The sequence below is a fragment of the Trematomus bernacchii genome, unplaced genomic scaffold (assembly GCF_902827165.1).
Source record: "Trematomus bernacchii unplaced genomic scaffold, fTreBer1.1, whole genome shotgun sequence".
Lineage (NCBI taxonomy): Eukaryota > Metazoa > Chordata > Actinopteri > Perciformes > Nototheniidae > Trematomus > Trematomus bernacchii.
The window spans coordinates 1,301,795-1,314,427 of NW_022987477.1; the positions used below are offsets into that span (position 1 = coordinate 1,301,795).

The 12,633-nt window shown below is 44.7% G+C and overlaps 1 protein-coding gene across 1 annotated transcript in view; it reads left to right on the top strand.

Moving 5' to 3' along the window:
* Positions 1 to 11,461, top strand: part of dipk2ab (divergent protein kinase domain 2Ab) — a 29,525-nt gene extending 18,064 nt beyond the window's left edge. The window contains 5 exon segments of the mRNA XM_034147363.1: positions 4,199 to 4,373; positions 4,376 to 4,425; positions 4,427 to 4,502; positions 9,233 to 9,531; positions 9,533 to 11,461. Of these exon segments, the coding sequence (XP_034003254.1) occupies positions 4,199 to 4,373; positions 4,376 to 4,425; positions 4,427 to 4,502; positions 9,233 to 9,531; positions 9,533 to 9,580 (648 nt within the window). The 3' untranslated portion in view covers positions 9,581 to 11,461.
* The last annotated feature ends 1,172 nt before the right edge of the window (positions 11,462 to 12,633 follow it).

Below are 12,633 nucleotides of genomic sequence, written 5' to 3' on the forward strand. Positions count from 1 at the left end.
GTTTACTCGACCACTGAATGGAGGTTGTTATCAGCCCTGGTCACGTTGCATGTTCTCATTCACATGCACTTGGATACAGTTTCACACAGACACACAAAGAGCCCCTTTTTGAACTCTCTCTCTCACACACGCACACGCACACGCACACGCCCACGCCCTCCCCCGAGTGGCTGAGTAGAAGGGCATGCCTTTGTCAGCAGATGTCAGGACGCAGGTGTGTGTTCCTGTGCCGCTCGCTCCATTCGTTTCATCCTCTCCTCCAGAGGCTGCCCATTTGTCTGTGGCCCTGTTTCATTTCAGCCCTCTCCAATCTCCCCCCAAGAGGATGCCTGTGTGTCTGTTGTATTACAGTGAGGGGAGTGGGGAAAAAGCCCCCCCTCCCCCTAAATCAAGGCTACTCTAGTGCACTGACACAACCTTTAAGATTAGATTAGTCAGACTTGAACCTAGAAGTCACTGTGAGGTCGTCTGTAATGACTATCCTGTTTTCCCACTCTCACTTTCCGTCTCTGTAACACTGCAAGAAATGCCATAAAACGTACAAAAAAAGAGGTTCTATAAGTCAAAGGTTTTGCTAAGCTGGAGATAAAAGGTTTTTTATCCAATGACAGGAACAAGAAGTGATAAGACCTTTTTTAAAGCCGTAAAAGTCGCTGAGATGTGACTTTGGCAGATTTGCACCATCAGCAATTTGTGAATCACATCGAGAGACGACTTTAAAACTCCCTACCTGTGAGGCCACACGCATGCAAGCTCACACACGTGCACGCTCACACACGTGCAAGCTCTCACACACATGCAAGCTCACACACACGTGCAAGCTCACACACATGCAAGCTCACACACATCCAAGCTCACACACATGCAAGCTCACACACATGCAAGCTCACACACATCCAAGCTCACACACATGCAAGCTCACACACATGCAAGCTCACACACACACATGCAAGCTCACACACATGCATGGAGACTGGGCTTTCCAATTTATTTCCTCCAGCCCCCCCCCCTCCTCAACGCCTCATTGCGGACGTTAATGACTTCTGCAGAGTAACCGTTTAAAGCGCACTAAGGGAGAATGATTGGTTGGACTTGTGGAGTATTTATCCGGCTCTGCATTGGGCCATTTTAAATCTGAATGCTGCTCATGATGCCCACTTCCATGTGCATGCTTACGCTGTCAAATCAAATCAAAGTTTATTTAAATAGCACAACATTGGTTGGCTTTACAGATAAACACACATAGATAACGGTGTTAACAACAAGCAAATTATAAATAAGTAATGTGAAATGCAAGTAAAATAGATACAGAATACAACAGTAAAAAATACAATAACCAATAGAAGACATACCATCAAATGTAGGACTCAGGAGGACAAACATAGTCATCTTTAAAAAAGGAAGGTTTTCTACACACTTTTATAATTGTGGACACTGTCTGCCTGTTAAGTAGCTCTCACTTTTTAGACTTTGGGCATATTAAATATAGGAGGCTCATAAAAATAGGTATGAGTTGTCAAGCCCTCGCTAATTGACGTGGAGAATGAGCGACATCTTTGTTAAGACCCGCGGACGAGGGCCGGACAGACATGAAGGCGTTCTCATAACAGCCGTTGACAGTGTCTGAAAGTAGCCTCAGGGCATTCATCCTTCCCCTCCCTCCCTCCCTCCCCCCCATCTGCCGTCTCTCTACTTTTCCTCCCATTCAGGCGGCAACCTGACAACAAAGAGAGAGATGTGTTTAGCAGGCAGGTCTTTGCTGGTTTATTCCTCCTGTCCACTGGAGCGAGGAAGTGAAAGACAGTCTTGTTTGTCTCTTCTGTTTGTCGTTCTCTCCTCTCCAACACATTTACCCACCCAGAGGAGAAGGAGAGAGAGAGAGAGAGAGGGAGAGAGAGAGAGAGAGGGTGGCTTTTTATGTTTTACAAAGCCGAAACATTGGACAGGCTAAGTTTTGTCAACAAGACCGAGAGCCGCTTAGATTGGCGGGCCTAATAGGGATCCAACTGATCCAGCCTAATCTGTGTATACTTAAAAAAAAAATCAGAAAGCCATTTTAGATATTTAGCCTGTTAATTCACTAATCCTAAAATCTCCTGTGTAGGAATGCCCATTGGCAGGATACACGTACGCTCAGTATTTGGGAGTGCAGTCAGTCAGCCCACCATTCTCCTTTTTAGAAAAAGAGTTTTTCGAGACATATCTGCTTCCTCAGATTCCCCTTCCTGTCAAGTTTGCTATATCAGAAAATGTAGAGGTAGGCTATTAGACAAGAGGTTTTTCCGAGGAGGTTGAGGTGAATCATTGCCAAGTGTAAGTACGACAGACTCGGACAGACAGACAGGCTTCTGGAAGACGGCAGCGCTTCCTGGAAAGACTTTTGTCTGGCCTGCAATTGATTGGGTCACCTCAGGGAAATGGGCTCGGATAAGACTGTAACTTATAATTGTCCCCCCCCCCCCCCTTCTCTTGGTGGAGGATCTAACAGAAGAGCCACCTATGGTATAGACACAGTGTGAAAGTATTGTTTTCCAAGGTTGTTGTCCATTTAAAGCCCCCTTGCAATGCATTAATTGGGTTTAGGTGTTCGATAGCACAGGTGGGGATCCTATGCTTTGGTGTTCAAGCAGTGGTTAAAGTAACTAAGTACATTTCAAGATCTGAGTGCTTCTCCCAACTCTGGCACTCAGAAAATTAAATCCCAGTCAAGAGATGTAATAAGGGAGCTTAAGAGCAGCGTGGTTTGAGACAAAATGTCCAAACACTACTCAATGTGGCTCTAATTTCATTTCGCAGCATATCCGCGGTGATTTCTTTGTCACATTTTGCACCACAGCCTCTGTGTGGCAGAGGTCCACCTGTTTTCTTTGAGATACAGCAGCTGGTTGGCCAGCGGGTGGGTTAAAATGTATGTTTTTAAATAATTTGTATTGCATTAAAATTTAAAGGGAGTTAGGGCAGCCATGCATATTTAAAACCCCCCCTCTGGACATGAATTGAAGGCTGGCGAAGTATTAAATTACCTCCATGTGTAAAGTGAGACTCAACAGTCATAGTAGTTCACACCTTACCTGGAGTGACACGGTGCGTTCGCTGCCTTATCTCCGATGCAACCCGAGTTTTCGGAAAGGGAGGGTGGGTACTGAGGCTCCTGTGAAACATGAACTCCTGATTCTGTCTGTGCGGCGGCTGCCTGCCAGAAACAGCAGCCTAGGAGAGATTTGTTACATAGAAATTGCGGGCTATCATTAAACTAGCATATGGCCGGGTGTTTATGGAGAGAGATAGGGGCCCTATGGCAGGGGGGTTTATTGTAAAAGATGGGAGCTTATCACTTGTGGGCTGCCAGAAAGGGGGATTTGGAGCGGTAGAAAAAGAAAGTGATGTATGGAGGGCGTGAGTCACCTGAGCTCATGAGAGGGAGGGAAGCAGCAGACATACAGAAAGCAGTCCCTTAGCAACGCGATGCAGCTGCCTCACAGCCAACTCATTTAAGTTTTCCATTTGACTTTGAGCGATTGCACATAATGGCTGCCTGTGTTTGTTTGAGCTTAAAAAAAATGGAGGGAATCTGAGAGAGATTAGGGTCTGCAGCGGTGATGCCACTACCTTGTTATTATTAATCAGTTTTAACCTTGTAATACACGGGGTTTTCTTGTCAACACGCCCAAACTGCATTAACTCGGTTGGAAACATCATGCAGCAGTTTAAATCGCCCCGCTGCTGCATCACAACACATGAGGCTTCCTGCTAACTGCTGCTACCACAAATCACCTCCCATCACTTCTCTGGAAGCACTGAGTGTATCAGCTCATAGCTGGGGGGGGGGGTGGGTTTAACACAAACTGGCTTTTATTAAATCTAATCCGTTATAACCTGTGCTGGCTCGGATTCATGTGATCCTTTGGCAGATTCTCCACCGTTGTGCTTAGCATTGTGTTTTAAACATTCCCCACGGCTGCCCACAGCTCTCTGTGTTTGATGTCTGGGGTTTCTTTTCTTTTCCTTTTCTTTATTTAGATACTGTGCAAGTCAAACAAATGTTTTCTGACACTGCGAAGGTCCTCGCACTAATGTGTTAGCGTTTTTAAAAAATCCAACAGGGTATTTCTGGTTTTTCTTTCAGCCAACGCTACATTACAGCGCTTCTTTTATCTATTTCTAAAAACAACATTCTCCTGTGATTCTCCTCCTGCAGAGCTTCCCCTCAGACGAAGGGTGGCCGTTCGCCAAGTACCTGGGAGCGTGTGGGCGCATGGTGGCTGTCAACTACGTGGGCGAGGAGCTGTGGAGCTTCTACAACGCGCCCTGGGAGAAGAGGGTAGACTTGGCGCGTCAGCTCATGGACATCGCCGAGCAGCTCACCAACAACGACTTGAGTTCGCCCTCTACCTGCTCGACGTCAGCTTCGATAACTTCGCGGTCGGGCCCACGCGACGGGAAGGTCATCGTCGTCGACGCGGAGAACGTTCTGGTGGCAGACAAAAGGCTGATCAAGCAGAGTGAGTACTAACATCTCCTGTACTGTATGTGTGGGTGTTTACGTCCATATGTCTGCCAGTGATTTCTTATTTCCCCAGTTGCTATGACGATTCCATGTGGGTTACACCTTTAGGCGACACCGCAGCTGGGAGATGCAGAGGAAGTACATGCTCCTTTTTACAGGACAGTATTTACATTACCCTAAAACTACATCTTCTACAAATTACTGAAGCAGAGGTGGAAGAAGTACTCAGATCTTGTACTTGAGTAAAAGTAGAAGTACTCGGATCTTGTACTTGAGTAAAAGTAGAAGTACTCGGATCTTGTACTTGAGTAAAAGTAGAAGTACTCGGATCTTGTACTTGAGTAAAAGTAGAAGTACTCGGATCTTGTACTTGAGTAAAAGTAGAAGTACTCAGATCTTGTACTTGAGTAAAAGTAGAAGTACTCAGATCTTGTACTTGAGTAAAAGTAGAAGTACTCAGATCTTGTACTTGAGTAAAAGTAGAAGTACTCAGATCTTGTACTTGAGTAAAAGTAGAATTACTCAGATCTTGTACTTGAGTAGAAGTACTCGGATCTTGTTCTTGAGTAAAAGTAGAAGTACTCGGATCTTATACTTGAGTAAAAGTAGAAGTACCAGAGTGTAGGAATACTCTGTCACAGTAAAAGTCCTGCATTCAAAATGTTTCTCAAGTAAAAGTATAAAAGTATTCTCATCAAAATATAGTGAAAGTAGCGACAGTAAAAGTAGTCATTGTGCAGATTGGTCCATTTCAGAATAATATATATTATATGTTTTATAATGATTGATCATGAAAGTGTTCTCAAAGCTGGTAAAGGTGCAGCTAGTTTGAATGACTTTGTATACTGCAGGGTAGCTTGTGAATTTACTCCAGGTGGAACTAAAGTCTGATTTAACACTTGGTTATATTTCACATCATTCATCCACATCTGTAAAGTAACTAAAGGTATTAAATACATGTAGTGGAGGAAAAGTACACCATTTACCTCTGAATTGTAGTGGGGTAGAAATAGAAAGTAGCAGAAAATGGAGATACTCATGTCAAGTACAAGGATCTCTTGTACAGTACTTGAGTAAATGTACGTATAACTTGACAGCACCGGTTCTTCGCTTGTCTTCTCATGCAGTAGTTGTTCCTCAAAAGCCTCAGAGTGATTCTAAACACTGACCACATGTTGAACTCTGTAGAAAACAATGCGCTGTATGTCTCAACCATCAACTGCACTTTCTGGTGCAAGCTTCGAGGAGAGGTCTCAGGGGACTGAAAGGCTGTGTGCAAATTTACACATGCTCAAATTCTCCCTCTTCTTCTAGAATAACCACTCCTCCAGCAACCCCTCCGACAACGCGTCCCAATCAAAGCAAAAGTTCGGATAAACAAGCCATCTCTGCGTGCCCGAGTTGTTGCCCTCTCAGAATTAAACCTCATACAAGAAGGAGTAAGCTATACATACAACACCCTCAGCAGGATGGCAGTGTGCTACAGTCCTGGGGGGATACGTTCACAAGGACCACCCAGTCAGGCCTTTAGATTGATCCCCTCCTGCAGAAATCCTATTACAGTGATAAACTTGTGTGTGTGTTGTGTGTGTGTGGTTGTGGTGTGTGTGTGTGTGTGTGTGTGTGTTGTGTTGTGTGTGTGTGTGTGTTGTGTGTGTGTGTGTGTGATGTGGGGGGGGTGTGTGTGTGTGTGTGTGTGTGTGTGTGCTGTGTGTGTGTGTGTGTGTGTGTGTGGGGTGTGGTGTGTGTGTGGGTGTACGGGGTGTGTGTGTGTTGTGTGTGTGGTGTTGTGGTGTGTGTGTTTGTGTGTGTGTGTGTGTTGTGTTGTGTGTGTTTGTGTGTGTGTGTGTGGTGTGTGTGTGGTGTGTGTGTGTGTGTGTGTGTGTGTGTGTGTGTGTGTGTGTGTGTGTGTGTTGTGTGTGTGTGTGTGTGGTGTTGTGTGTGTGTGTGTGTGTGTGTGTGTGTGTGTGTGTGTTTGTGTGTGTGTGTGTGGTGTGTGTGTGTGTGGTGTGTGGTGGTGTGTGTGTGCCCCTTTGCCCCCTTCCCGCTCCTCGCCGCCCATCTCGAAGTGTGCCCCGTCAAGGCCTTCCCTTAGTTTCTCTCTGTGATTCCGCCTGTGTGTGTGCCGTGTTTTAAACTTATTCATCTTATTGCCAGTGGGTGCAATTCTCCACCCCCATTACAGTAGCCCTTTGAACGTCCAGAAGCACAATCCAGGTTGAGACTCTCTTTGTCTGGCCGACACATTTAGAGCCCGGCGACTCAAGCTGCTTACCCCGGCCATTCAGAGTCTAATCCGAGAGAATGTTTACGTGCCTACCGCCAGTTTGTGTGTCTGATCTGTTTGTGTGTGTGTTTGCCCAGCACAAAGGAGAGGGTGGTAATGATGAATATTACGAGGTCACGGCCACGTGTCGGACAGGAAATAGGCGCCGTAACCTCCCCGAGGCTCCACAAGCAGAAAATCCAATCCCTTACAATTAGAGGCCGAGATTGAAGGCGAGTTAAAGTGTGTGATCTCATCAGTCGTAACCGAAGCCAATTGATCTTCAAACACGCAGAGAGACACATGAAAATACACACCCCTCTTGTCCGGGGCCTTCATATGGGATGCAGCGAGATAAAACTGTGTTTTCAAGTTGTGTTTGCACAGTCCAGTGGTGCGGAAGAACCCATTCCCCATCATTGAGTTTATAGTGTTTGAGGATGGTTTCACCCCCAGTGAATGTTTATTTTTTTTTTTTAGAGACACATGCTGTATAATGCAACACACACTTCCACTCATTCTCTTCCGCTCCCTGGCACAATGCAAACACACTTCACACACACTCTGTTCTTTCTTTCTCCCACATTCAATAATGCACTCTAACCGGAGTTGCTTTGTAAAAACATGCTCGTACTCCTGAATGCAAGTAAGGCCGCGCTAACAAGCATTTCAGACCGGTGTCCCTCCTCGCTGCAGACAGGAGAAGAAGTGTGAGGTGAATGTATACAAGTCTGACCCGAGCTCCTTAACATGGAAGGGTGCAGGAGGCGAGAGAGGCGAGAGAGGCTAGGTGGCCCCCGCTCATTTGAATTGGAAATGATTTCATTTGCTTTGGAAATATTCCGTCTTTGTTAGGGCCAGCTGTAAGAGCAGAACAGAGCGGATTGGGGTGCAAGTAAATAGACCTCAGACTTCTTGCAGTTGAAAGTACTTTTTCTGCTGTGCTCATCGTCGTCCTTGAGTTTGAACCTTCCCCTCCCTTCTGTTCACTTTAGGCTCTCTGTCAGTGTGTGTGTGTGTGTGTGTGTGTGTGTGTGTGTGTGTGTGTGCGTGTAGGAACACTCTCCCGATGCCATCTGTCAATCAGTGCTGTGGTTTGATGCATGGCCAGCTCTAAAACATTAATTGCTTTCACCTCACCTTGCTGCTGCCGCGCTAACGTCTCTATTTGCATGTGTGTGTGCGCTCGTGTTCGTGCACACGCACTCAGATCCATCTCCATCACCTTCACTGATTGAGGTTGATGTGCCCCTCCTCTTCGGGGGGCCACAGGGGCCCCTTGCTAACAGGGCAGCGCTGGATGTTTGATTGAGTCGTTCTGATGAGCCGGAGGAGAAGTGCATTACAAACGCTGATTCGCTGATTACGTCTTTGCGTCCTCTGGGTCCCGCCCCCTCCTCTCCCGCCCGACAACACTATCGATCGTTTTAATGCACAAACCGATCGCTCTCTCATCATTCCTAGATTCTTGGCTCTCTCCTTTTCACGGCACAATCCCCTAAAGAGGAAAAGCTGTGGGAAATGAGCTTGAGAAATAATCTTTATTTGCCCAATAAATCTGGAAAGTGGTTCATTTCTGTCAAATAAAAGTGCAGATGAGCTGTGTGCAGGGAAAAAAGAATTTCCCGTTAGTGCCCTTGGGTTGTCGAATATGGCACCTTACCCTTCTAGTCACGTTGATTTCTTGGCTAATAATTTGCACAAACCTTTACTAAAATAGTTCTTCTTACTAATCATATGCTGTCCAACAGTTGGGTGTATTCTTTCAAGATCAGTTTTCAACCTATAGCTGTTTGACATTTTAATAACAGTTAAAGAAAAGGAATATCTGAGAAGTTTTATAACTTATAAACTGCCGGTTGGTTATCTGTCCTATATGCTATGTGCTCTGTGTTAGAACCAAGACATTAGGGCTGTGCAATTAATCGTATTTTAATCGCAATTACGATTTTGCCTGCCACAATTACGAAAACAACATAATCGAAAAAAACGATTATTTTGCTTTGCTAGGTTGTGACAGTGCACTGCAACATATTTGATCAAATGTATTTGTATTTATCATATTTACATACGTTTAGTAGCTTGTTGAAGTGCACTCCAAAATATTTGTTGATCTTGTTTATTGGTATTTATTATTTTGATATTATTTATTTAAATGTAAATATAAATGTATCATTTATTTAATTTATTTTTGTATTGGTTTTTCAGTTGAATTATACGCTCAGGGAAATCACCAGTTAAAAAGATACTGTTCAAATTATTATTTGTATTTAAAAGTTCAATAAATAGATGTTTTCAAAGTCATGAATAATCATATTTAATAATCGTGATATCAATTATTGACCAAAATAATCGTGATTATGATTTTTGCCATAATCGCACAGCCCTACAAGACATTGATTTTGATCATTGTGTTTTAATTGCAGTTTAATTGACCCCCCTCTCCTGTCTCCTTGCAGATAAGCCGGAGAACTTCGACGTGTGGTACGAGAGTCGCTTCGAGGAGTGCGACCGCGAGGCCTGCCTGTCCTTCTCCAAAGACTCGCTCTGCACCCGGGTCACCGTGGACCACAACTACTACGCCGTGTGCCAGAACCTGCTGTCGCGCTACGCCACGTGGCGGGGCACCACAGGGGGTCTCCTCCACGACCCCCCCGCCCACATAGCCAAAGACGGACAGCTGGAGAGCCTGTTGGACGAGTGCACACGACCCAAAAAGCGATACGGACGCTTCCAGGCGGCCAAAGAGCTGCGGGAAATACCTCACCCAGCTGGCCGCCTCGTCCTCCTCCGTCACCGCCAGGTAATGAACGTAGTCGGCGTTCGCCCCCAGAGAGACTGTGCTCTTCATCTCCGAACTCTCACGCTCCTGGTTCTCCTACATGATGTCATTCGCTCCCCTTTGTGCAGTCAGAGGGTCTTGCATCAGGAAGTGTAAGAATCCAAACATGAAAAGCAGATTTAAGTTTAGCTTTCACCTGACTGTGGTGAAAAGGAGTGTGGCCTCTTCAGAACCAGGGCAGAGAGGGGGGTGAGGCGACCTCTCCTCTCCCAGGGTGGGCTGCCATCCGTGGGGTGGGGAAAAGGGGCTCTGGTACTCGCACTACATTGGACTCGAGCTACCGCAAACCAGAGTATCCTAGCAACAAGGGCAGCGACGTCGCACAGACCACATCCCCCCCCCTGAACTGCTGTTTTATAACATTGAATCTGTTTTATTTCGCACCCAGGACCTCTCTTTATTTCATTCAGGGCTGAGTTTAAGCATACTGGTGCGTCACATTTCTGCTGTGCCATGGCTTTTTCTCTCGCTGTAGCATGGCTGCAGGGAAGGCGGAGCAGCATGAATCTCCTGCTGTCAGGTCGAGAGGAGAGGCAGGGGGTCGGGATGGGGGGGGGGGGGGGTTGGTTTTTTCATGCGGGAGCAAAAGAAAACCCTTGACAGCTATAGAAGTCTAATTTCCTGCTACTCCAATCAATCACTTGATTTCCAGGTTCCAGTTGGCAATCATCTTTTTGAGTGTTTTTTTTGTTCCTTTCCAATAGGAAGAGTGAGACAGCTGCACATAGGAAAAGGAAGGGAAATATTGGACAGTGGTCCCTTGATGCAGATGTGCCTATACCAAAGAGGCTATATGTAATATTAAGAACCTGAGCAGTACAGTGACAGCACCTCTCCCTCCAGTTGTTCCCCAGTAGAGCTGTCCAAAGCAATGTGTACACAATCCTATAAAAGATGGCAGGCTGATTTCAAAGACGTCCCATAATAACCCCCTCTGCTTTTGTTGACCTCCCATATAATAAACTAATGTTTCTTTCTGCTAAAAAAAACATCTCGACTTAATGAAAGAGGGAAATGAAGTGATTCTTAAGAGGTCCAGAAAACACAATAACAGCAAAGCAGCGGGCCTCGAGTGTCGAGTTCTCCTTAAATGTGTTTAATTGATAAATGAATCCCACTGTCAAACGCCTCCCGCTGGTGTTGAGCGCACTAACCTCCATCAAGTCAATGTTCAAAAAGGGATCCCAAATTTGCGCTTTTAAAATGTTGCAGCCCAGAAATCTCTTGTTTAATATTTAAACGCTCAGCACCACTTAGCGGTTTTTGGTTGTTTTTACACTCAGCGGACCAACGAATTAAATCACAAATACAGGCTTGTTTGGTAATGGAGTATGAGAGGTCTTAACTCCCGTAAAGAAAAACCCCTCTTCGGCTCTGTGTGTTATGTATTTCATCTGTTTTAGATGTTGTGAATCAGGCCCAGTGGAGTTGTGTGTAGCTCGGTCAACAGATAATCAAGTAACTATGAGCCACTCCATGTTCGGGGGAAACTGGAAAGCACAGCAGTTGCTTTTTTTGTAATGTGCGAGACCCTGGGAGCTGACGTTAAACTTGTCAATGAGGAAAAGCAATAAAGACAAGTTTGGCTAATGGATTTCTGGTTTTGAACCCCCCCCCCCTCGCCCTCCTTTTGTTGTGTCAGAAATATTTCCTCTGAATGGAGGACCTGGAGGGATTTGTACGTGCGTAACTAACTGTCCACTTTTGTACTGTAATTTCTTTGTTTTCTTTGAGTATTATATCAGCATTGTCTGATTTTTTCCTGTGCCTTTCATTCAAAAGTTGTATTGACAACTTTTAGTGGGTTTAAATATTAAAATAAATGAAGATATATATATATAGATATATACACTTACTCTGTGTGTGGGCTCTTTCTTGATTCTTTTCATTATTTCCCAGAGTAAGTTGCAGGCGATTTTTGCCTCGAGTCTACATCGCCTTTAAAAGTTGATTCAGTGAGGCTCAGCTGGATGTCAGCGTTCGCCAATTCCTCTCCCTTTTTTCTCATTCCTCATCTCGGGTTTGATCTTTTCATATCTTCATCTTCCCTCTAATTTGGATCCAAGCCCGGGCTTCCTTTGTTGTGCTCTCCACTCAACTAGGATCCTTCTCTTTTATCCATATTTGGAAGATGAGTTTATAACTGTTTTACTGTGGCAGTGTGAGATATTTTGTGACAATTAGATTCGATTTTTTTTCATTTGGAAGAGCTTTCATTATAAAATACACAACATGAACACTAAAGAGGACATTATGTTCATTTCCAGCTTCATATCAATATGTATTCTCTCTACTTTAAAGAGTCCTCTCCTGCTGATGTTCAGGTGTATATCAGTATGGAGTGTCTACTTTAAAGAGTCCTCTCCTGCTGATGTTCAGGTGTATATCAGTGTGTAGTGTCTCTACTTTAAAGAGTCCTCTCCTGCTGATGTCCAGGTGTATATCAGTATGTAGTGTCTCTACTTTAAAGAGTCCTCTCCTGCTGATGTTTCAGGTGTATATCAGTATGTAGTGTCTCTACTTTAAAGAGTCCTCTCCTGCTGATGTTCAGGTGTATAATCAGTAGTGTCTCTACTTTAAAGAGTCCTCTCCTGCTGATGTTCAGGTGTATATCAGTATGTAGTGTCTCTACTTTAAAGAGTCCTCTCCTGCTGATGTTCAGGTGTATATCAGTATGTAGTGTCTCTACTTTAAAGAGTCCTCTCCTGCTGATGTTCAGGTGTATATCAGTATGTAGTGTCTCTACTTTAAAGAGTCCTCTCCTGCTGATGTTCAGGTGTATATCAGTATGTAGTGTCTCTACTTTAAAGAGTCCTCTCCTGCTGATGTTCAGGTGTATATCAGTGTGTAGTGTCTCTACTTTAAAGAGTCCTCTCCTGCTGATGTTCAGGTGTATATCAGTATGTAGTGTCTCTACTTTAAAGAGTCCTCTCCTGCTGATGTTCAGGTGTATATCAGTATGTAGTGTCTCTACTTTAAAGAGTCCTCTCCTGCTGATGTTCAGGTGTATATCAGTAT